Source organism: Stegastes partitus, unplaced genomic scaffold, assembly GCF_000690725.1.
Source record: "Stegastes partitus isolate 25-593 unplaced genomic scaffold, Stegastes_partitus-1.0.2 Scaffold239, whole genome shotgun sequence".
NCBI lineage: Eukaryota > Metazoa > Chordata > Actinopteri > Pomacentridae > Stegastes > Stegastes partitus.
In genome coordinates, this window is record NW_007577970.1 from 118,906 (window position 1) to 144,382 (window position 25,477).

The 25,477-nt window shown below is 41.2% G+C and overlaps 1 protein-coding gene across 5 annotated transcripts in view; it reads left to right on the forward strand.

Moving 5' to 3' along the window:
- Nucleotides 1-25,477, forward strand: part of afdna (afadin, adherens junction formation factor a) — a 109,314-nt gene that overhangs the window by 80,202 nt on the left and 3,635 nt on the right. For 3 of the 5 annotated variants that reach the window (XM_008281605.1, XM_008281608.1, XM_008281606.1), the window contains exons 23-35: nucleotides 2,959-3,024; nucleotides 3,123-3,196; nucleotides 5,649-5,767; nucleotides 7,461-7,661; nucleotides 8,820-8,911; nucleotides 9,127-9,324; nucleotides 10,026-10,176; nucleotides 11,070-11,472; nucleotides 12,189-12,436; nucleotides 12,558-12,772; nucleotides 13,417-13,596; nucleotides 17,454-17,588; nucleotides 21,712-22,039. In XM_008281605.1, the coding sequence (XP_008279827.1) occupies nucleotides 2,959-3,024; nucleotides 3,123-3,196; nucleotides 5,649-5,767; nucleotides 7,461-7,661; nucleotides 8,820-8,911; nucleotides 9,127-9,324; nucleotides 10,026-10,176; nucleotides 11,070-11,472; nucleotides 12,189-12,436; nucleotides 12,558-12,772; nucleotides 13,417-13,596; nucleotides 17,454-17,588; nucleotides 21,712-22,039 (2,410 nt within the window). The remainder of the gene's footprint in view (nucleotides 1-2,958; nucleotides 3,025-3,122; nucleotides 3,197-5,648; nucleotides 5,768-7,460; nucleotides 7,662-8,819; nucleotides 8,912-9,126; nucleotides 9,325-10,025; nucleotides 10,177-11,069; nucleotides 11,473-12,188; nucleotides 12,437-12,557; nucleotides 12,773-13,416; nucleotides 13,597-17,453; nucleotides 17,589-21,711; nucleotides 22,040-25,477) is intronic. The other 2 variants (XM_008281609.1, XM_008281607.1) reach the window with 2 other exon arrangements.

Here is a 25,477-nt window from a genome sequence, read left to right on the forward strand (position 1 = left end):
TGATACAAAATGTGACTGAGTGAAGGACATGCAAGCGTACAAACACAACTTCCAGAGTAAAAACTAGTGGAAGTTAGTCGGTTAGATAGTTTTTACCAGCTGGACGATCCAGAGAGCCGGCTGTAGACACCCTCCTCTCCTCTCCCCAGTTGAGTCGGGGCCACTCCTCGTAGCTACTGCTGCTCTAGTTGCTGTGCATCCTCCAGCAGAGAATGGGACTTTGAGTCTGTGTCCTTGAGTGAACAAAAAGAGTTCAGTGGTTCTAAAACTGGCTTCTAACTCGACATTTCTGACCTTAGAAACGGGGAAGAGAGGAGCGATCACCTTGTTTCTCACACCTGCTCCACGAGCTGCTGCACAAAAAACCATCCACTGCCAAAAATAAGGGGCAGCGCTGTTTAAATAAAAGCTTCTGGATCGAACCCGTCAGTAAGATTAGTAGGGATTCATAATGCTGTCCTGTGCACATAGTCTGCCTTTGCATGAAGCACAAACACTGGTTGTCTGCTGGTTGATGGTTACTTGAATGGTGATGTGTAGATCTTTTTATTCTTTTTTTAGATGTAGCAGTATCAAAGTCGCACACGGTTACTTTATGATCCACAGTGTTCTTTTATGTGACTGGAGTTTATTCAAGTGTTGAGCTACTTGTGTCTGCACATTGAAGTTCAACTCTGCTCCAAGTGTTTATCTTCTTCACCGCAGCTGATGAAACAGTTAATAAATATGACCTGCAAACGGGGAGAGCTATTAACCTGAGCATAACCCCTGAGTCTATTTACAAGATGTGGCTTCACACAGACACAATCTTTGCCACGTTGCCAGGTCTAACGAATGGCAGCAATTAGGAGTCTTTTTAATCCACTCCACAGTTTTATGGGCGACTTTATAGACATGCTGTGATTCTGTGCACCGGTGATGTTTTCTGTCTTTGCTTTAAACTGTATGTCCTTAAATCTACATCAAAAGCAGAATAAAATCTAGTAGCAATCAAGAGGTGTCCTCGGGCTTCTGTCCACATTGTTGGAAGTATTTTGTTTACTCTGTGTGGTCTGCAAAAAAGTAAATATCTCAAGTTATCTTTGCATAAGAGAATCCTGAAGTTTTGGAAATGGAAAACTCATTTCACATTCAGCACAGGAGTGTTTCTACAAAGAGTTTTGAAATATTTTTCTGGTTTCTGGTCCACGGTTGCACAGACTCTGAAGATGTATTAAGATGGTAAAGAAATTATGCAATATGTCTGATACCCTGCCAGCTCTTAGCTGCACTGTAAACCTCCTCCCCACTTCACAGGAAACCACACATACAGTCCACACATAGGAGCTCTGGGTTGTGGTTGTGTATTGACACTGACACTGCTGCGTTTGTCCTCTCCTTTTTTTAAATCTGTGTTTCTGTTCTTTGTTGCTACTGAGTCAAGAAAGGATTTAGTTTCAAGAAAATATTTGACATCCAATAAATGTCTACACATTTCTGTGGAGAGATTTGATTGTTTCAGTAGTAAATATTGCAAGAATAGAGCAAAGAAAGTAGAATTTTTGCAATAAAACAACATGAAAACACTTTTGAATGCTCTATAGAGGTCCTGAAGTGCTTCAGTTTGACATGTTGGTTAACTTGTGACATCAGTTAAAAGAGGCCTTGTGTTCAGGAAAGGGCAGTTTTGTAATCCAACCTGTTTCTGTCCAGTATCAACACTCTTGTACATATAAACACATGAAGTTTAAAGTTGTAATGGTGCTGGACTCCCTCCAGGTCCAGACCTTTAGTCAGTGTTTCTCTTTCAACCAGTATGAACTTGTCAGGATCGGGCAACGTGACATATGTTTTTTGTTTTTTTTAGATGGTTACTCCATCAGATTAGGTGCTTTAACTATCTTGGCTTTGCTTGACTAAGAGGCGTATCAGACATGATTTTCTGTTAATCACAATCTATACAACCAAGGAGATGAAGTGTGAAGGACCAGAGAGAATTTCTGGGAACAAATGCAGTGCAACGTTTTTAGCCAAATTTTTACATTCTTATTTGTTAGAAAACATCCTCAAGAACGTGTCCTACATTCATCCCATAGTGCTAGAGTCCTCAAGAACTATCCTGCAGCTCTGGTTATAGAGTCAGTCTTACATTAAGAAACAGAAGATACTGACATCCAGAAATACATTGAAAAACTGCACACAAGTAATTCCTTTCTGTGCCTAACACTTTGGCACAGTATTGTATATCACAACCATGTAGTCTGAAGTATTCCATAGTGTGGTGTTGACACTGCCAAGTAAGGAAAGAAAGAGTTTGAAAGATATTTGTTTTAGTTTTTTTTGGTGGATATATTGTAATGAGATATCACCAAAATCTTGAAAACACGTGTTTTCTTTCATCCACGTAATTATGACATAATGTGTTATTGTTATGACAAATTATGTCATACTTGTGTTTTGTCAGCAGGTGTGATTATAAAAGAGTAACTCATGATGAGACTGTGGTTGGATCTTTATTTAAGCAGTCAGTCCAGACATTTGAAGTGGCTCCGGAGCCACTTTGCAGGCTCCTTGTAGAAACGGTATCTGCTTTTACATCAGCTTCCTTTGTTTGAGTCTGGCGTGAGTTTAAAATCTTAAGCTCCTGTCAGCTTACAGACTTTGCTGCATGGCACATACATGTTGTGCTTTCCTCACACCATTATATGTGGTGAAAGGGAGCCCTTAAAACTTGAGAATTGATTTTGCGCATTTTTGATAACAAGCGCTTCTTAGCTTTTCATACAATTACTTATTTTTATTTTGTCCTGTATGTTATTTTGAGATTTGTGCACAGCTTGCTGTGATAAATATAGTTAATAAAATGAACTTAATTGAAAACTCTAATTTTGATTAGTAATTATAAGCAACATTTATTGATTCATTTGCATTAAAGTTAATTTCTCTGTGTCTTTTTTCTTTCCCTTTCTTTCTCTGCAGGGTGCTGGTCAGGAGAAGCTGGGCATTTACATCAAGTCTGTTGTCAAAGGTGGAGCAGCTGACATGGTTCGTATAAATACTAAAACTGCAACCATAACACACTATGATGAGAGAAAACATTAACAGCGATTCATTGTGTGATATGTGCGTTTGTGTTTGCACAGGACGGACGTTTGGCAGCAGGTGACCAGTTGTTGAGTGTTGACGGGCGCAGTTTGGTCGGCCTATCACAAGAGAGGTAGAAACAGTGTTCCCATTCTTGTTTTTCATTAATTTTGGCATGTACTTACTGTTTTGCACTTTTTGTATTGAGTTGTTGAAAAAAAATGCAAATTAGAAAAGGGAAATTCCCCACTGACATGTGTAAATTCTAATTTTACTGTAATGACATCTAGTGAAGAAACAGCAGGAGGAAATGTGGGTGCACATAGTGTTTCTTTTTATACATGTGACCACCTACCACGCAGTATTGACGTTTTTATGCTCTATTTAGGGTTTATGATGAATTTCACTTTCAGTCTATTCTGAGAGTTGAAAACATTTGAAAAGCAAATTGTTATGTAGGCATGATCAGATAACCACATTTTGGAAGTTGAAGACATCTTGAGGTTTTTGCATTGAGGTAGTTGCATCCTATTTGTCCTCGTGAAACGACAGAATTTCCAGCATGTCTGGGACACGCAGTTCTAGCAGAAAAAGGGTGTGTGTGTGTTTTGGAAACAGCAGCAGAGCGCTCGGTGGCTAACGCCCCGCACGGATTAATCCAGTTATTCCTCTCGCTCAGCATGAACAGGCTTGATGTTCAGTGTTATTGCTTACTGTGTGTCAGCCTAAAGCCAAACTGGATTTACAAATGATTAGTTTAATTGCTTTAGCATGCAGTTAGCAGGTGGGCTAGGTTTATTATATCAGGCCATTCGTGATAACTCACTTTTTTTCTGTGAATTTTTGAACTTCTCAGTAATGATGGCATCCCCTCCTACTCCTGTAGGTCTCTGCCAACATGTTAAGATTCAGAATGATTTGTTGCCTTCAGCGCTGCGAGATGTGTGTGAAAAAGCTAAATCCTGTGGCTTTTCCAAATGTGGATTTAGAGCCTGTTCTTACTCAGTATGAAGGAGCTGATGTTAGACTCACATAGTTACATCTAATCATACACACAGCTCATTACCTTGTGTGATCTGCCCTTCGACTGTTTATAGGATTTGGTTAAAGCCCTCTGCACACAGGCACGTGTGACTGTCACAGAAAATAACATGCCTACTGAGTGTGTGTTTGTGTGACACAGCAGGGTTGTAATCAAATTAGAGTGAAGTGAGTCTCTGGCAATGACAAATATAATCCCTGCCTCCTCTGGTTCATAATAAAGGTCTTGCAGTTTGTGTTGCTGCCTCTTTGTGTGCCAGTAGACTGAAACTTTACTTGTGTTTTCCTTTTATGACTAACAGTAGTTACTTAGATGGTGACAGAAAATTAATTACATTATCAAATCTATTAATTCACTTTGTATTATTTTGCCTGAAAAGTGACCAATTGTCTTTAATGTCATCTTGGCCATTTATATAGTAAACAAAAGGATGAAGTGATGTGTCTTCAGGACCATAGTATCAGATGTAAACAACATGTAGTGTAAAGAACAATATGCAGCAAACAACATAGAGTGACTACACAGAACTGCATGCTTCCATTGAACAGTACAGCATATGATTATATATATGTAGCTATACATTTGTGGGTTGGACAACAGAGGCTTATTCATAACTATACAAACCAGAGAACGTGGTTTTATTTATATGACTGTGGTATTGACAGAGTAAAGTGCACATTATACAACCTGAGCAGCAACTGGGAGATAAAAAAGTTCATATGTAAACAAAACTCTTGTATAATGTTTAAGGCAGATGGCAATGTTTTTAGTTCAACAGGGCACAGAGGAGCCTGGCAGAAGAAGCTATAGCACAGTTTTACTGCTTTTCTCTGCTTTATGTTATTTGTATTTATTACATTTTGGTTTTGTTAACGTCACACTGGGCTCAGGGAAACTGTGGTGGCCATGTTATACTATTTTCTACATTTTCAGGGAAGCAATTAAACCATGAGAATACTAGTTAATGCAGCACCCAGCAATCTGTTGCATGAACTTTAAAGTAATAAATGTGATAATAAAAGTGATAAAGTGTTGTATTTCAAATAAATGATTATCTTCTGCCGTGAAGACAAATGTCAAGCCTGGAGATTTTCTTCAAATTGCTCTCACATTCATATAGATGATGACTTTATGTTTAATGTTTATGTGTATGATGCTGCCTAATATTTAGTTAGATTTTTCTCATATATCGGCCAATGACCTCCTCTTCAGAACCTGACATTTAGAATAAGATTCCTGACACTGAACTACCCGTCAGCTTACCTTAAATTGGATCAATAAGACGGGCTGTGGTATTTCAACACAGTGTTATTGTACTGGAAGGATCACAGTGAAGCGAGGACCTTCAGATAAATTCATTCTGATCACGGGGAAGACAGAGCTTGGTAAAGCTTGTTGCAGTTGAACAGGAGATTAAAATATTAATGTGTATCACATCAGAGAATAGTTTAAGTGTGTCAGATCCAGGAAAGTTGCGAGTTTAATTTTCATGCTCGCTCTCTCTCTCTCTCTCTCCTCCCTCTCTCGCTCTCTCTCTGTTCAGGGCGGCAGAGTTGATGACGAGGACGGGCTCAGTCGTGACTCTGGAAGTTGCCAAGCAGGGAGCCATCTACCACGGACTGGCAACCCTCCTCAACCAGCCGAGCCCCATGATGCCAAGAGGTGAGCACACCCAAACGGCCTAAATGGGATTGTAAATTAGCTGCTGTTGTTCGGGCAATTTTTTATTTATTTTTTTTTATCAGTAACTGTATTTATTTTATTTCTTTTTTTTTTGTTTTTGTTGGAGTGTTGGGTTTGTCTGTGTTTTTCTTTTTTAAATACAAATGTTCTTAAATTAGTGTTCTTAGTATCCTTTTGTTCTTCTGTTTTTCTCATTTATATTGTATATATAGTGTATACATCTCACCTTTTTTATTTATAGTTGTGTTTTCTTGATTTTCTTACTGTCACTTTGCTGCTGTGACTTTGCAAATTTCCCCTTGTGGGACCAATTGAAGATATTCTATTTTATTCTCTTCTATTATTATGTAATGACCTGAGATTCACACCTTCAAATTGGATGGATTTAATTTAGAAACACAACAAAAAGTCAGCATTTGTTTTCACTGATGTCTGTTCTTCCTCGTGATTTTGAAGAACGTTATTTCTTGAGCAGAATAAACAGAAACTTAATCAGCAACAGCTTTGATTAGTGACTAATAATTTAGTTGATTTTTCATGCAAACATGTCAATCATTCACTGGTTACAGCTTTTCCGGTGTGAGAATCAGCTGAATTTCTCTGTTCAGTCAGTTCAAATACATTCGTGATCAAAGTTACTTCTGTACACATCTTCTTTATTTTATGCTATTCAACATTCAAGATTTGTTTATTTATCATTTATCTGTGTATGTGCATACACAAAAAAATGAAATATCGTTCCCCCCAGCTCGCAACAGTCCCAAAGAAAAACAGTCAACAGTAGGTTAAAAGACGGTACGCCATAGAATAAACACAAACAATGAACTGATTAAATAATTGGCAGTTTTAACAACAAAGGAACCTCTACTACAGGACACATAAACAATCGAGAACAATACAAGCCATTTACAAAGTTCACACAGACGTAAATTTGGCTCTTAAAACCTGCAGATTTTCACCATTCAGAAGTAGTAATGAATGGACTATTGTTGGTTCTACTATTAGCTAATGCCAGTAATTTGGCGTTGTGGATGATGGAAGAGAAGCAGACTTGTCCAGACAGTGTGTCCTTGTTGTCTTCTGTGTAGCACAGTAAAAATCCAGCTTGCAGACTGAAGGATATAATGAGTGCTTGTGGCCAGAGCCGGCCATGTGTCTGTGTGTCTGTGCATGAAAAGCTGCACACACATACATGGCATAGAGTTTACAGGGTTGTCTGGCTGTGTGCTGGTCTTTGTCTGCAGGAATGTGACCCCTGATTCATTAAGGAAGTCTTCTGGCCCGGGCCAGTCTGCGGTCCAGAATGACGATAAAGGGGTGTTTCTCCCAAATTCCCTCAACCACAGTGTTTTGCAGTGCTGACAGAGAAACTTAACCAACAGACAGTGAAGGACGTTCCTTAGTATAAATATGCTAGACAAGTTGAACGTGAGTGTAGTTTCCCAGGCAGGACTGAACTCAGAAACAATCTGGTGAACTCTCTTTCAAAGAGGTCAGCTCATTTATAACCAAACAGATGTAGTGATCAGACAAACAGCAGCATTATTTAATGTCAGCTACTGGGAAAACCATAAAAGTATTGCCAAACATAGACAATCTTCAGCCACAAAGAGGATCACTTTCTTTCTAAACAGCTCCTTCTTTTCTCTTTTACTCTGAAATTTATGTTCAGCATCAGACCGAGGCCGTGAGAAAAACGGGAAAATGCGACCAAAGAGCGAAGGCTTCGAGTTGTACAACAGCTCGGTGCAGAACGGCTCTCCTGAGAGCCCGCAGGCTGGCTGGGACTCTTACCCCGAACCAAAGAAGATGAGCGGCGAAGACCGACTCCTGAAGAACCGAGCCGACCACCGCTCCAGCCCCAACGTAGCCAGTAAGCATATCTGCTCACCAGGATTTTATTAAAGTTCTTTTCTCTGCTGTATCTAATAATATTTATATACTTATTTAATTCAAACAGCAAATAGAAGACCGGGTATTTTTATTTATGTATTTTTAAAGTATTCATATGATCAGTTTAGTTCTGTACGGACAGAATTCTCCAACCCAGTGATTTGGAAAATGACAGTTCTGCATGTTAGATAGGGCTGCAGCTAATGATTGTTTCCATTGTCGATTAATCTGTTAATTGTTTTCTCGATTAATCGCTGAGTTGTTTGGTCTTTAAAATACTCATCAGGGTTTCCAAACGCCCAAGATGAGGTGTTCAAATGTCTTGTTTTATCACAACCCCCAAAATATTCTATTTTCCAGTCAGAGAAGGAAAGAAACCACAAAATATTGACAATTAAGAAGGCCGATTTGGATCATTTTTCCCGAAAATTAATCAAATTCTTATCAAAGCAGTTAATGATTAATTACCTTTTTTCTTCCTTTGCAGCTCTAATATTAGAGCTGTTGAGTTGCATTTAATGGGTCCAATCAGCACACTGGTACAGAACTCAAATATAATTACTGGCCACGCAGCTCCATTTAGTTTATTTTTTGAACTGGGGGTGTGAGCGTGTCTGCTCTGTACTGTTTGTCTTCATTTTGAAGTAAACATCAATAAATTGTCTTGGTGTGTAGTTGGAATAAACAGATATTGAGTTTTTAATTCATTGGCATCCTGACAGTAAGTCCACCCAGTTTGTTGTCTGTTATCATGTGCCCTGTAGCAGAGGAGAAGCATGTTCTTTTTCTTCTCATAACATTCCCACCTAATGTAGACAATCAATCAAGAAAATCCTTATGAAAATTAAACAGGCTTGATTAGATGTGATAAAATGTATCCTCTCAGGCATCTGTGGCAAACAAGGCTTGGCAGCATAGGCAGTAATGAAAACAGGAAAAAAATAAAGCTGCCCTGATGTTATTCTTCAGCCACTCCACCCTGATACGCAAACACAGTGCGACTGTACTGAATGTCTGGAAAAAGCATTTAAAATGTGGTTTAAAAAAAAAAAACCGCTTCATGGCAGGATATTGTTTTATTTGAGTATAAAAGCTTTTAAATATATTAAAACATCTGCCTCTTCTTCCCTTGCATCAGATCAAGGCCAGAGTCCTGCAAGCAAGTCGGTGTATCCTGGAGGACCTGGCACTAAGATCACCTCCGTCTCCACTGGGAACCTGTGTGCAGACGTGAGTAGCTGTTAGACTGAAGCTGGTGGCGTCTTTGTGTGGAATGTTTCAGCAGAATAGATGACTGGAGAGTGACACCAACACTCGAGGACACTCAGTATCTAGAACAGAGATGAGAAATAAGTTTTCATTTTCCATATGGAGCTTGTCTGTTTAGCACCGCAAGGATGTCTCAGATATTTTCTTTTAACATTTTTTGGTTTTTTGTTCCACAGGATGAGCCCTCTCCTCCCCGTCCAGAGGCCTACCCCATCCCCACCCAAACCTACCCCAGGGAGTACTTCACCATCCCAGCGTCCAAGAGCCAGGATCGGGTAGTGGTTCCAGGACAGGGGCCCTCACAGCAGTGGCAGGGCATGGAGGACAGAGAACGCCTCCCTGTGGTTGATAACATCCACAACAACAGCATGCAGGTAAGAGAGCAGCATGAAGCTCTTCACCTTTCTAGACCCGACCCTCCCTACTTCTGTTCTGTTTGTAGTCACACTGAGCTGAATGAAAAGCCGTTTTTAAAATGTGAGGTACAAATACAGCAGCAAGCTTTCTGACAAACTTCTCACTCTACGGCAGAGATATAAGGAGAAATATACTAAATCCGAAGTTTCTTTGCATTGATTTTTCATGTAAACAACACTGTAAAGTCAAATCTACTGTTTTCTACACTACACTATAGTATGTTTAATAATAAATACAGTGTACATTTTAAGTTGTTGACATCTGTGTAATTGAATATCTATCTTACTTGGAGTAGTTTATGAGTAAATGTAGAGGTAGTCACATAAAATGTACATTTTCTATGAGAAACACAGTGCCAGTAGGTCAGCATCAATGCTTGTTGGAGGGTCTTATTACTAACTTCCACTCCTTGTTAGTTAATTAGGGATGGCCGCCATACAGAAGCCACTACTTTAGTGACATATCTGAACTATTGTGAAGAGACAGTCCTCTGCCTCTCCATCCTTTTCTCACCAAGTGCTCTTCTTAGCTTGTTCCTTCTTATTTTAGACTTTTTTCCTCTCTCCTCCTGCTCTGCTCTCCTGCCATTTGCCTCTTATTTCCTTGAATAATTTGTCTCCTTTTTCTCATCTAATGTAATATTTTTATCTCTTTACAGCGGATTAACCACTCCCAGGAGGAGTTGTACCCGCCACCAGGAGTTCTGAGGCCGGATGAGCGCATGCAGCCGCACTACCAGCAGGACTACCAACACCGGGACCTGGACTACCAACACAGAGACCTTGACTATCAGAGAGGTCCACCAGGAGGTAAGACAAAGAAAACCTGAGAGAAGGAAGAGGGTGGTTTGCAGCACCTGATGCAATATTATCCACCAGATTATACAACAGCTCGTCAGCACTCAAATGTTCCTCTAAAATGTAATTAAATGTAATGGCTTTGTTCATGATTGTATAATATATTTAAATCACAATATTAAAATCAGAATGTCAGAGAAAAAAAAAAATTGACATTTGCCCTTAATCTGCAAAATCAGAACACACCAGAAATCCTTTCCACTGTCTGTTGCATTTTCATGATTCATTAGGTGAAAGCAAGTCAGACTCAGCCTTTACCTCCCTCTTAGTATTTTTAAGAAGCCACTCTAAATAAATTAATAAAAGGAAACCTTGAGTGCTGAACTGCATTTGCCAGCTGAAACAAAATCACCCCCATCCCCCGTATCTCTGTAAAATATATAGTTTTGCCCTCTAACAGCTGTCTCCCTTCATCTGGGAGCTGAATATGTAAATAGTATATAAACATCAATGATAAAATGTCTGACCAGAGTAAAGACATTGTTTACATCCAACATTGCCTCAGACTCTTCTTCATAGGAATGCATGATCAGGCCAATAAAGTCTGTTGAAATACTGGATTTAAAGTTTGGTTGGGCTGCCAGGAAAACATTTTATCTTTTTGGACAGAGAGCAGACATCTCTGAGATCACAAACTACCCTTCAAGTAATCTACAAACAGCTTATAACAGGAAAGAAGATCACATTTAGACTTGTTCTTAAAGTTTGTGTAGGAAATAGTGTAACCGAATTACGTCTTTAGTGCTGAGGTCCCTGAGGAACGAGGTTGTAGAGTTTACTGATCTTTCACAGCGTCTGTATTTGTATCTGGGTGACCACTGGCTGTTTCTGTATGTCTGCTGTAGTAGGACCAGACCACTGGGCCCCACAGCCACAGGTGTCTTCTTCACTGGAGTCTTCCACATCCAGCCAGGAGCACCTCAACTTCTCAGCCTCGTCCTCTTCTTCCAACAAGACCCAGAACCAGAAGACTGGCCCGGGCCGATGGAAGACGCCCAACACCCCTCACGCTGTGCCGCCACATTCAGCACAGACTCCATCCCGCTCTGACCTGCCCCCTCCTCCGCCCCCACCTCCGGCCCCTTACCCCGACGCCTACGACCCCTACGACCCCCAGCCCGACCTGCCGCTCCCACCACCTCCCTCCGCTGTCACCCCTGTAACAGCACAGCAGGCTGCTGACCGCAAGAAGCGAGAGGAGCAGCAGCGCTGGTATGAGAAGGAGAAGGCTCGGCTAGAGGAGGAGAGGTGGGATTTCCTTTGTGTTTTGATTTTACAATGTTGTATTACATTTATTAAAACAAATAATGTTTAAAAAATAAATCATTCAACAGATAAAGAAAGACAGCTAAAGAGGAAATGCACAAATAGAAATGTCTGTCCTTAATATCCAGCACATTACATTTTGCCTAAAGGTTGTCCACACACACTGAAATTTGCAAAGTTACATCCTCAGTGCTTGTCGTTGCTCAGAATAAGCCTTTGCAGGTTGACCATACACAAAAGGAAGCATATTTGGCCTGCTTGTCTCACATTATACAGAATAAAAACTTTTCCCAAACATGGTGTCCTAAATGAAGGGCTGCAGATTAAACAGGACACCACATAAATACTTAAAAAACTATATTTTTACATTTTTGGCTGGACTATTTTTTTCAAGTGAAAAAAAAATCATACATCATACATGGCATCTAACATCAGAACAAGAGAAGTCACAGCTTAGTGCATTCCTTTTTTTCTACTTGCACTGTCAGCATCTTTGAGCCATATAGAATTGGAAATGCTTCTATCTTTAGGCTGCTGAGGTAAAAGTCAGAATGGTTTAACTTTATGGGGCATAACTGTTTTACAGTGCAGTCAGCTTGTTATCCATGTGGTTTCTGTTTAAAGTTGACTAACACTCAGTTAATATGATATAGCTGATTATGTGTGTAATATTGATGAGGATGATTTTGATATTCCAGGGAGAGGAAGAGGAGGGAGCAGGAGAGGAAGTTGGGTCAGATCCGGGCCAACCCCGTAATGCCCGTCCAACCTCACAACAACGGAGGATCCATGCCTCCTCCTCACCACCAGCCCCCTATGGCCTCTGTGGCCCCTCCCCAGCCCTACCTCCCCCCACAGCCCCAGCCTCCCCCATCCAGACCGGAGAAGCTGGCCAGCCTGCCGCGGTCAGCTGTACCTCCCCCCGCCAGTGCCTCCAACCCTGCCGGTAACGCATTCAAGCAGAAACATTTCTTATATTTAATGTTTCATGTCAAAAATAATCTGTTTTAAACTCTTCAAATAATCAATCCAGATGTCTTCCACTAATAAATGCAATATTATTGTAGGCATGGACACAGTCATCAGGGAGCTGCTTCCGCAGCAGCAGCCACGGACCATTGAGAGGCGAGACCTGCAGTACATCACCATCAGTAAAGAGGAGCTAACGTCCAGTGACAGTCTGTCTCCAGACCCCTGGAAGAGAGATGCCCGTGAGAAGGCCGAGAAGCAGCAGCAGCTTCACATTGTGGATCTGCTGGACAAAGAGATCCAGGAGCTGCAGGTAGGTGTAATTTACATCTTTTTTTTTAAATTAAATTTTTGTTTGTGTTACTCAAGTAGAATGGGCACTCCTGTGTCTAGTTTTGTTTCTTCTCAAGTGCACATCAGTTCATATTTACTGTCCTCAGAGAAAATATGCTTTTAGCTGCACTTGTCAATGTTCACAATTATTATTTAGTCATTTTTAATTAAAACTAATTTACTGATTATTTAGTCATCATTTGATTTTTCTTAATTACAGTAATGCATTTAAGCTTGTTAATATATGAGCCCAAAAGACTACAGAGTAAAAGATATATTCTACTTTACATTGTCACATATATACATAAAATGACATATCTGACCTGACAGGCTGCACAGCAATGATGTAGTCAGGTGATGATTTTTATTTGCATTTCAAAACATTAAGAAATATATTTTGAATTGCTAAATGCTATGCCACTACTGTTTAAATATATGACATCTCTTATGTTGGCATAACCACAGAATTTAAACTCATTTTGCACCGCATCACTTTGATTAATATTCAACTGAATGTACAATTCAAACAATGTGTCACAGCTTGTGGTGCTACAGAGACCTCCAGTTTACACTGTTTATTGGCTTTGATTCCAAGTGCAGCCCTGAACATGCTTTATTTCCCAGGCGAAGCCGGAGCGAACGGCAGAGGAAAGCGACCGCCTCAGGAAGCTGATGCTGGAGTGGCAGTTCCAGAAACGACTGCAAGAATCCAAGCATAGCGACGAAGACGAGGAGGAGGAGGACGATGAAGACGTGGACACTATGATGATCATGCAGAGGCTGGAGGCGGAGAAGAGAGCCAGGGTGAGACGGGTAGTGGTGGTGGGGGAAGGATAATAGACAGGATAATAGAGGGAAATAAAAGAAAATAGTGGGAAGGGAAGAATTGATCATCTGAAGGAAAGAGAGAAGATGCAAAACAAAATGGAGAGAGGAAATTGTATCGTGTGTAAATGCTGCTTTTGCAGAAATAAAACTTTCTGACTTCTGTTTTTCAAGCGCTATCACCCATCAGCTCACAGTTCAGAAACAAATGTGTAGCTTCGTACACGAGGACGGGCGAGTCGCAGGAAATCAGGCTGATGGGGGGAAAAACAGAACAGCTTTTCAAATGCTAGAAGAGGAAATGGATTCCTCTGTGGCAGCGCTCCCACTATGAATGTCCTGCAATGTGCATCTGCAACATGCTTCTGTCATCGCTTTGCCATGCTGAGCTGCTTAAATCTGATTGGCTGGAGGGGCGGACGGGAGGGTTGGGCAGGAAGGCAGGCAACGGTGCTGTTAAAGCTGCTTTCACATCAAATGGACCGACTTTTTAGTTTGACTAAAGCGGCGTGTGCTCAGATGGATCAAATGTCGTGTTGATGCTTAGTGATGTGTGCTTAGTGATACAAGTTCATCATTTACAGCAAACAGGTTCATCTATTAACTGTAAACAGCAGAGACGCAGCGTCTTATATCATGAGGGCAGCCTTTATGATTATCTAAGCCCTGATGTAGCGCTAACATGGCTGCCAAATGTCCTAAATGTTTCAGGTGAATTCTTGGCTGCTCCTAAAAGTGGTTGAAATACTTCTCATTTCTAGCGCAGCAGATCTGAATGTCTCTGTGTGACAGTCTGTGGTGAGATCTGGCAGGCTGTGAGTGGATGTGGCAGCGTGTGTTGAGGGTTGCTGGTGGATTCAGCTGTGTGTGGTGAGCATGATAGTGGCTGCATGTCTGGAAGGTGACGAATCAGTGAGGATGTGGCTGGTTTACATATGTGGTTGGTTTGGTATTGTTTTTTTTTGTTGTTTTTTTTTGCTGTAATCAAGCTCTTTTAACCTGATCTTAACTTGGATTATATTCTGATGTCTTAAACTCTTTCTGGCTGAAAGTGGAGATTTAATACAGTGTAAAGTAAACAGTTCATAGCCTATTCACAGAGGATTTTACATTCTTTACTACGGGCAAAACTGAGGGCAACTGGCTTGGATCCCGGGCACCACAGTGGCCTCGGTTGACTAAATGTATTGGTTAAATCTTCAGATAGAATAAAATAAAGATCATTATCAGCCAGGCCGATTATTGGATCCGTATTCAGCATTATTATCGGTATTGCTAATATGTTTAACTAATCCCCAATAAAATAAACTAACTTAAATATTGTCTCTGATACAGCTGCCTTTTTCAACCTGTAGTCACTCTGTGGTCTTGAGTAATGTCTGGCCCACAACACTATTTTGCTGGTAAACCATGACTATTAAAACCATTAACCCATTAAAAAGTTATCTTTAATTATAAACAAAAGTATTTCAACTAAGTTCTGTATTTAAGTTTGTGTTATTCTGAAGGATTTTCCTTTTCAGCACGAATGTATGGCAGATACAGGTAATCTATTTCCAATAGTCTCTATCAGTTCCAGCCCTGAAAAAACTTTAGCGGTTGACCCCTAGACAAAAATACTATACTTACATACTTGGAAAACAAAATGTAGAAACATCAGTAAGAGTAAATTAAACAAAAACGGTGCAGCCAGAGTGTTGAAAAAACACAGGTGGTTTATAATGAGTCGTACAAAGGGAAATATTTGGGGTTTCTGCTATTAACAATCAGTACGAATCTAACATTTAGCTTTTGTAGATAAAAAAAATAAAATGGTGAGCTCCGTTAAAGTTGTAGTTTAGTAATTTTGGTGGGTGAAGGAGCCGCTAATCAGCACAGTGTATAAAAACAAACTTCGGCAATGTTTTCACTTGCTGTATGTCCTCCCCCTCTCCCGCTCTTATTTCTGTTTTACTTCTCAGTTTCTCCCTCTTCCCCCTTCTTTTTGCTAAATTAGTTTGATCTCCTTCTCGGCTTCCTTTTCAGTATTTGGGTATTTCCTCTCCCTACCTCCCTCCCTATCTCCCTCTCTCACTCTCTATTCTCTTCTTCTTCTTCTTCAGCAGCAGACTGCTGTCCCAGCTATCTCTGTTCTAGACTTGGTATGTTCTTCCTGTTAATGACGAGTATCCTGTCCCTGCCCTTACATCACTTGCTGTTTTCTGTCTGGGCTGCCCACCTGCCCGTGTTTCCTATCTGTCTCTCCCCACCCATCTGGACTACTGTTGTTGTTTCATTGGGGGCCGGGGTTATAGACGGGACCGGGCCATGATTAGCTACAGAGCAGCCGGTCATGGAGAGGCCGTCCTGGGATGCTTGATGTTGTTTGGCTGGGGAAGCTGTCCATCTCTTTGTCCACTCAAAACAACTGCGCGAGGGAAGCTGCTGCTTACCAAGATATAAATGCCGGTGTGTCATAAAAGCCAAAGAAAAGCAAACCTATCCACGCTTATAGAGTAGCAGAGCTCAGGTTGGTGTGATTCTTGTCAGCAGTGGTGTTTTGAGTGCATATCGAGGTGGCGCCTGCATGGCTGAATGCATCACAGGGGGCCTTCAGGTCGAGACCAATGCATGACAGTCCTGCAAGCCCCCTGCGCAGGGCTGCTTCATGATGTATTGTTGTCCATAAATCCATCCATCCGTCCATCCATCCATTTGTCTGTGACCAGCTGAGCTTCTTTATGTCCTTTCTTTAAAGGGTCTGTTCAACCGAATCACAAAAATGCATATTTTCTTTGTTATTTCTTGTGTTATCTGTCAGAGAGTTGGTTTGATCTAACCAAGTTATAGATATCCATGTCTGAGATGTCTGTCTTTACTACATAATACAGCAGAATGAATAACAAAGAAAGAAATGTGCTTGTTGTCCGAAAAGTGAAAGTAAAAATAGTGAAGTAAAATAAATACTAGTCAAAAAGGTATAAATTAAATATAGACAAATAAATACAAATAAAATAAAACATAAATGATATGTTTGTTTTGTAACATGTTTAAAACATATATAAAGAAAAAATGTCTAAAATAGCACTTGGTATAATAAGTACATAATTAGATTGAATGAATATATATAAGAAATAAAATAAATAATAAAAAAGTAAAACTACACAAAATAATGTACACAACACACATACATATGTGTGATGCCACCAACAAGTTAACATAGAAACACAACATACAGTTTCTTCTTGGACAAATACCACAAGAGCTCCGGACCGGATGTGTTTTTTTGTAATTTGGTTGAACTGACCCTTTAAGCAGCATCCAGCCCAGAGAGTGGCTCTGTTTGTTTTGTTTGTCACCATACTCCACTCGGTGTGTGTTGGTTAGTTTGTTGCTTACAGTTACTTCAGGTACGCTTGATTTATTCGCCTTCTCCTGCTCAGTGGGACTTTTAATGTTTTGTACGCATATTGTGAAACAAAATCAAGTACACCTTAAGTAGCCAAAAGAGGGACTCTCGTTGTTTTTGCTCTGCACCGTTCAGGTTGCTGTTGTTGTTGTTGCATGTTGGTGTCTGCATGTTCAGCAGTGTGTGTCTGCCTGTGCTGTGTGTTTGCAGTGCACTCTGCTCCTCCCCTCAGGAGCAGTCCTGTGAGACAAATCCAAACTACCTCACGATATACACAACATGTTAATGCACATTAGTATCCAAACAGTAAAACACAGCCAATAGGAATGTTCTCAGATTGTTTATGTATAAATGACAAAGAAATGATGATGTGCTAATTATGTCCTTGTTTGCATGTGTGCCTTTCGCCATGTTTTGTGTGTGTGTGTGTGTGGGTGTGTATGATCAGTTGCAGGACGAGGAGCGACGGCGTAAGCAGCAGCTGGAGGAGATTCGTAAGCGGGAGGCAGAAGAGCGAGCAAAGCAGGAGGAGGAGAGGAGGTGGAGGGAGGAGGAGAGAGCAAAGCGAGAGGCCGAGGAGAAGGTCGGTTTGTCTGTCCGTGAAAATGTTGGAGTTTACAGCTGATGAAAATGAATGATTCTAGGATGTTTAGGGTGTTTTGTTCTGCTGTTAGTGAGTCGGCCGTTACATGTCAGAGGACAAAACGAGAATCTAGTGGGGTTAGACCGATATGATGTTAGTGAGTGTTGACCAGGTAATGTCTGCACTTGGCCACCTTTCACTGTCTTTAATAGACCGTTTCTTAATTTATTTTAGTTTGTCAAGCTAAAAAATCCCTTCAAGTATATTTAGACCATTGATGATCACTACAAATGCCTTCTTAGAAACATGCCACTAGCAATAAGTGAAATTAATGTAATTTTAATTTGATATTAAAAGAGTAAGAATAACTAAATAGGGAGAAATAACTATGATATTGAGTTTAAATGTGCTGGTTGGTAGATTTTGTCCTTTTGTTTTTAGATTTTTGGACAGCCTGGCTCACTGTGTCCCCGTCGCTATTTTTTACACTGAGATAACTGCTCAGGCTGAATTATGATCCTACCACACCTCCATAAGGCCAAACACAACAAAAAGAACAGTTCATGTTTTTTTCAGTTTGCCATCTGTAATTATCTTGCTCCTCATTGTGTCGCCTATTAGAGGGCTTCTTTCCCCCACAGCCGAGTCAATCTTCAAGAAATTGTAGAAGCACGTTTTGCAGAAATATCTCAAACTAGTCCATTAATAAAGTTATGTTTAAAAGGCTTATACAAGAACTACTTTTTTCCTGTAGATTCTAATAATTACTTTGTAAAGAAGTGAATGAACATCTGTAGGAGCAACATGTAATCAGTCTGATACGTTAAATATAGCAGCGTACTTATAATATTCTAAATTACACCCTTGCCTGCTTTATTTTAGAGTTTTTTCACAATATTAAGCCAATTTCAGTCCAGCATATCGGTCTAACCTCTGAATGTACGGTGGCTTTGTCAACCATTCAGACCTGTTCAATTGGTGCATACTTTTTGATCGTATAAAATCCACATTTTGTGAGTACACTGGGGTTCTTTATACAATAACCCAGCCTGGAATGCCACCGTAAAAAGTTTAAATACTACTGTAAATAAGAGACTTCAGTCAGACTTCAGTGATTGTGTGTTTTCACTTTGTCAGTATGGGTTATTTTGTGTAGAATTAGTGAACCAAAAAAAAAAAGCAATGTTCCTCCATTTCCAACTGAGCCACTGTCTAGCAGTTTTTTTTTAGGGGAGATGAAATGTTACTTAAATGTGTTATAAAGTATTTTTCCTTTAAAACTGGCTTTATTTTTAAATGACCAGTGGTTTGGTCAGGTGTTCACCCACCCACCTCAGTCTTATGTCCTAAATCAGACATGGTCAGTGTTTTATCTTTGTGTTGTGTCCACTGATTTCATCATGATTTCATTGTTCCGGTGCATTTGTCCTGTGAGCTGCAGACCCCTGATCAGACCGCTGGTTGTTTAAAAGCTTACACCACCATCTGAAGACAGAATTTTTATACTGTTTCTCAGTATAAAGCCAGTCATTGCAGAGATTCAGCTAAAATAATCACTTTAATTATTGCTGAAGTTAGAAATGTAGCAAAGGGTTTTTCAGACAGAGCATGGTTTAGATTAAACGGTAGAGATTGTCTGGAGGTTGTTACGGCTGTTATTCTGATTCTATTTCTGTATGTTTATTATAAAAATGTCCAGTTGCATGTCCTCATTCTGTGTGCACCTCCCCCCCCACCCTATGTGATGTGTTGCTGTGTCATGTTACGTGCTCCCACCCACCTAAAGCATGGGACTCCCATCATGTCGTTGTTGTTGGTTGTTGTCGGTGTATGTCAGGAAGTTTCAGTTGTTTCAGTTCGTTGGGGAAGCAGTTATGATTTTGTCAGGTTTATATTTTATTTGGATTTTTTTGTTACCATTCCATCCAGCATTGCTTCGGAAACTGTGTTTAGGGAATGCTACCCACCCACCCACCCACCCAACTTTTCCCAAAACCACATGCTTTACATTCACTTCATGCACACACACATGCGAAGAACCAAAGAAATGTATACCTACCCGCCCGCCTCATACCCGCCCTCAGCCATCCATACTGTACATATTCAGAAACCCAACCACTCACTCATCCAAATCCCACACACCCACTAATCCCTCCCAGTTTCTTCAGATTCCCACTGGGCTGACTGAACCGTCCAAAGCAGCTCGGATACATCCACAGCAGCACACATTGTCTGTTCGAGGACACACACAATCTCGACTACACTCCGACAGACCTTCAACACATGAAACGGACCAAAAAATGTGAAGATAATCTGACATCAGACGCATCGACATTGAGCACATGTGACCCGGCGCGGCCCGTCGAGCTCCAAACCCTGAAATCTAAACACATCCCACCAGCGTAGCTTCAACACAGGCCTCGTCCTCAAGTGTAGATACGAGAGCTCAGCCACTGAAGACAGGGTGGGCTGGAAATTTAAAGGCCTACCCACAAACCATATCTTCTAAACTCAGTTTACACAAAGAACTGAGCACATATGGACACATAGTTTAAGCACACATGCAAACACCCAGTGATGAGGGAAGGGGAGAAGGTGGTAGGCAGGGTGGTCTGTGAAGCAGGGTCCTGTAGAAGTCAGCACTAGTGAGCAATCAGGTTTGTAGAAAGACTGCAGCAGTTGGAACAGTTTCTTCTTCCACATCGTAGAACAGTCAGGGGAGACTTCTCGGTTTGGCTGATGGACAGCATTATTATACTTACAAAAATACAACTTATTAGACTTTGCTAGTCACAGATAAGATCAGATGTAAATTGTACAACCACCAGGCTGTAACGGTGTCAACTTGTGGACAAGGCAAACCGGTTAGATCAAGTCCAGCTCAGGGGCTAATTGTTCTTAGATTTATTGGCGTGCTAAAGTTGATTAATGAAAAATAATAAGCTGTGTTGGTTTTAGGAAGTAAAGGTAGATATCCTTATGGTTTTTCTGGAACGCCTCCCTCATACAAATTGGAGCATATAAAATAAGGGAGAAAAGATAAAGTGACTTGTCTCCTTTTATATGTGTAGTTGACAAAAATAGTGCTGATAAATTTGCTGATCAGTTAATCCGCCAAACGTTTGCGTTTTGGTTCACTGATCAGACAAAACAAGCCATTTAAAGATGCCATATTTGGCTCTTGGCACCATCCAGCCCCTTCTGGCATTTGCTGACTGAATTGTTAAATCATTCAGATGAATTAAATTGATTTAAATGAATTTTTAAAAAAAAAACACAGATTAAAATAATAATCATCAATTTTAACTTGACACAGTTTTGTTAAATAATAAATCATCAAGTTACATGGGTAACTTACTGTTTCCATGTTTTCAGACAAGTGATTACATACTAGATATTATCCTGTTTATGTTTGAGTGAAAAATAGCATTTGATTCATGCCTTTAATGCATGATCACACTTAAAATACTCAACATTATCAGCACAAATTTTATTAGTGTACAGATTCTGAAAATATAATTTCTACCTCAATGTAAGTTTCAAAAACGTAATTTTTTTTGTTTGTTTCTCCGTAACAGCGCCTGAATATTTAAAGTATTTCATATTTTGGACAAAATGGACAGGAAAGTTTAAAATAAAAAAAAACAACAACAATCAAATACTCAAATTTACTTAATGAATTTGAAGGAAATGAAATTTACTTTAGAAAAGTAAAAACAACATGGCAACATATGATTAATAATCAAAAACTAGGCTTAAATGGGTGTTCATGTAGGACTCATAGTCAGATTGGAGAAAAAAAAACTAAATATATGATCCTTTTAAAATAGGTGCTTTGATAGTTGCCTTAATGTATATTTTTGCTTTAAATGATAGTATAGAATTAAGTCAGACTATTTTCTGATCGAGGCCCCTGATCGAGGACATTTGTAGACATCAGGCAGCTGCAGGCAGGATCAGGTTTAGTTTGTGTGAGAGTTTGGTCAGACTGGAAGGTTGGTCGAGGGTTGTGTTCTTCTCTAGTAGCAGCAGACTAGTGCAGCTTGTTGTTAGTCCCCCAGGTGCATCTGTAGCTGATTAGCCAATGAGGTTGAGGAGTACTAACAGGTTGTCCCTCCCCTAGAGGAGACAGGAGGAGGAGTACTACACTCGCCTGGAGGCCGAGCGGCGCCGGCAGCACGAGGAGGCCGAGAGAAAGCTGCTGACGCCTGACGACCCGGCCGGTCTGTATCGGCCCCCGCTGCCCCGGGATTACCAACCCCCTGCCCCCCACAACCCTACTAACACCCCCCCGCCCCCCCCACAGAGAAACACCTCCTACCTCAAAACCCAGGTCGCCTCCCCCGACACGCTCTACACCGCCAAGTTTGTCTCCTACGCGGGCGATGAGGAAGACGAGGAGGAAGGACAGGAAGCCACCAGAGCAGGAAGTGGCGGCGGCGGCCAATCAGGTCAGGTGAAGCTGTCGGCGACCCGGAAGTCGTACGGCGACCTCCCGGCCACCGCCTCGCAGCACAGCAAGCCTCAGCCGCCGCCCACTGCGCGCAAGCCCCGCCCTCTTTCTGACGGCATCTTCCTGTCTGGCTCATTCCAGCCGCCAGTCAACAACTCCAACAGTACAGGCCCCCCCCTTCCTGCCAAACCCAGCTCCATCCCCCCCGGAGGCTTTAAAGGTAGAACCAGAGAGAGGAGAGAGGAGTCAGGCTCGCCACCGCGCCCTCTAAAGCTCCCGTACCTCCCTCTCATCCACTCATCTCTTCACTTACTACCCACTTCTTCATGGTTTAGTGCTACTTTGTGTTTCTTTTTACCTCGTTTTTCAGTAGAGAGGTGTTTTGCCTTTTCATTTCCACCGTCTACTTTTTCCTCTTCTACATGTTTGTCCAATTTTTTGTATTTTTTTGTCGTCAATCAGTCCCTTCATTCATCCCTTTATGTTCGTTTTTTTTATATGTGGAAATTTCCCTCCCTCTCCTCAGGCAAATCCGATTGTATTTGTTTTGTACTTTTTTGTGTTGGTTTGTTTGAACACCTCTTCTTGTCTTCGGTGATTTTTTTGTTTTTGTTTTTTATTTTTTTCCCCTCCTCATCTTCCTCCAATCACTCCCCCCTCGATCAGCACTAGCGAACAGAAAAAGCAATCGATAATCACGCCACCACTTTTTGCTGCAGATTGAGACCCATCAGAGCCAATCATAGTACTGTTGGTGTTGTCGCTCGCCGCCTCCTTTGTGTCTGGTTGGTTGCTGCTTGGGATTGGGGGGGCGAGGCCAGCCGTCAGTCTGCCTGCCTGCCCCCCCTCCTGCCCCGTGGCTCTGCTTAGCGGTGTTGGCTTTAAAGGGAAGGAGACACACCATTGGCTTTTCACATCCATCGATCAGCTGGTTGAAAACAATCAACTCACTTCATAAACATGCAAATGTGCACACAGCAGCGGTGCGTTGGGTGAAAGAGCTCTTCTTTGTCTGAGGCTGTTTAAAAGGCAAGTTTAAATCCTCTGCTCATCAAGTTTCTTAGCTTCCTTTTCAGACCACACTGACATCTACAGGTAGATATGCTTTATAGCTTCAGCCATTCAAGGTTTCAGAGGTCATGGTCAGGCCACACGCCTTCTAAAACAAACTTATCATGAGTCTAAAGCAGTCGTTCCTAACATAGTTCAAATATTAAACAGACTATTTTTCTTGGTTTATCTATGCCAAATGTTATGGCAAGATCTGTATCTCTTCTTCAGCGGGCAACATTGTTGGAAAGCGATATCGAACACAAGAAAGGTCAGCCTACAGTCAGTACGCAGCTGTAGGGAATTATTCAGCCCTCCAGATAGCCAGCCATGCTTTTACCCAGATACACTCACTTGTTTATTCTGTATCCATTTATCCTGTCATATTTTGATCCTCTTTTTGTAAATGTTAAAAAAACGTGATGTCCAACCTGATAACTCAACAGTAAGGAATTGATCAGAAACAGCTATTTCACACAAAATAGTTTTTTATAATATTGTTATTTGGATCTCTAAAAATGATTTAAATGAAACAAAGCCCCCTAAATGAACAGTAGAGCAGCGATGATTGAGTGATTAATCAATTAGTCGTCAACTGTTTTGATAATCAATTAATCGATCTAAGCATTTTTTTAATGAAAAAAAGTTTGTTTCTGAAAGTAAGGAACCAAAACATGGTGTCAGTACTGAAACTAAGACATCACGCTGGTGTGAAAAAAGACCAACGAGACCGCCGCAGTTGTGAGTAGACTTATTAATGTGTTCATGACTTCGTGATGCTGTGAATCGCCGCAGTTTGAACGTCCTCAGACAAACAGAGCTCCGACTGCAGCACAGTCTCGAGTTGAACGAGTACCTGAGGTCCAGGAAGCGGCTGCCTGCACCTTCAACACCACCCTCCTCCCTCCATCCCTGCTGCTAATTCAACATTTAAACACATCCGGGACCTCATGGGAACTCGGTGCTGCATTCTCACTCAAATTAAAACGAATCATCCCACTAACGTTCCCTCTACCTCCCCCCCCCGACCACCCACCCCACCCCACCTCCCTCAAGAGTACAATCTGCATGTTTCACCTCACCATCACACGCAGCATAAACACACAACACTGCACTCTGGCTGCCAGCAGCTCACCCCAGTAACCGGCTTGATGTCTATTGCTTTTTACTGCCTGTGCGTGGCTTCCACCAGGCTGCACCCTGCTGTCTCTTATTTCTTTTTATTCATTCTTTGCTTCCTTTTCCCACTTTGCCTGTCTCTGTCTGTTAATTTGCTTTCCCTAAGTGCTTATTTTTACTCCCTGTTTGTGGCTTTGTTGTCTGTCCGTCGCCGCTCTGATCCGGCTGTCCTTCATTTTGCCTGTCAGTCTGTGTCTCTGCTGTAGCTGTGATGCTGCCTAACGCTGCAGCTTTACTAAAACCTTACTACAACTCCCACAGGGCATTGCGGCAGGTTCAGGTGACCAAGCGACACCTGAGTCTCCAGCTTCCCTGACAATACGAGTCTTCAAATGTATTCAACGAGTGCAATTTTGTTCGCTGGCAGCTCCAAAAGCTCGAGTCTGACTTCAATAAAACGTGGCCTCTTCTCAAATCCGAGATATTTTTGTAATCAGAATAAAACCACAAGAAAAACAACGCTGACGCCAGTTTGCTTCAAAAGGTGCACGAACTGGAGAAAACTACAAAGGCAGAACGAAATCAATTATCCCCAGAGACAGAGCATGTTCTAACAAAAGCTGTTGGTAGAGCAAAACAAGACAACAATGAGTTTTTTTAGCGTCCTCTGGCCTCCAAGATAACTGAACCAGAGTAAAAGAAAAACATTCACAACCTTTGAGAACCCATGGAAAGTCAGCAGATGACTTTTTTTTTTGTAAATCTGAAGGATTTTCAGTCAGAGTGCCAGAAGTATAATTTTCATCTCTTTTGGCTCCACAGAGGAATGTTACCAGCTTTGAACGAGGCTTGTTTCTCTGTGGTTACTTTGTTCTCTGCCAGTTTGTGTTTATGTGGTTTAAGGGCTGAAGTGGGACCCGGCTTGATCCCGTCCCAAACTACATTCAGATCTCCCCTCCTTTGGCTCTATAAAACCCAAAGAGCCTCAGAGCTGCCAGCTGGATGAATCCATCTGGGTTCACACCCTGTCACTGCGTCTGCGTCTGAACTGCACCAACCGAGCCACTGTTATTAATCTGAAGCACAAGACCTACATGGAGACCACGGTGATTTGAAAGGAGCTGGTCTCTTGTTTGTTTCCTGAGTCAGTACCTGCTGTCATCTGGCAGGATTTCACCACTGTGATCAGCCAAATAAGAGATACAAACTTTACCTTACTATTTGGATCCAGTGTTTCCTTTAATGAGCCATAAAGAGAATCAGGGTT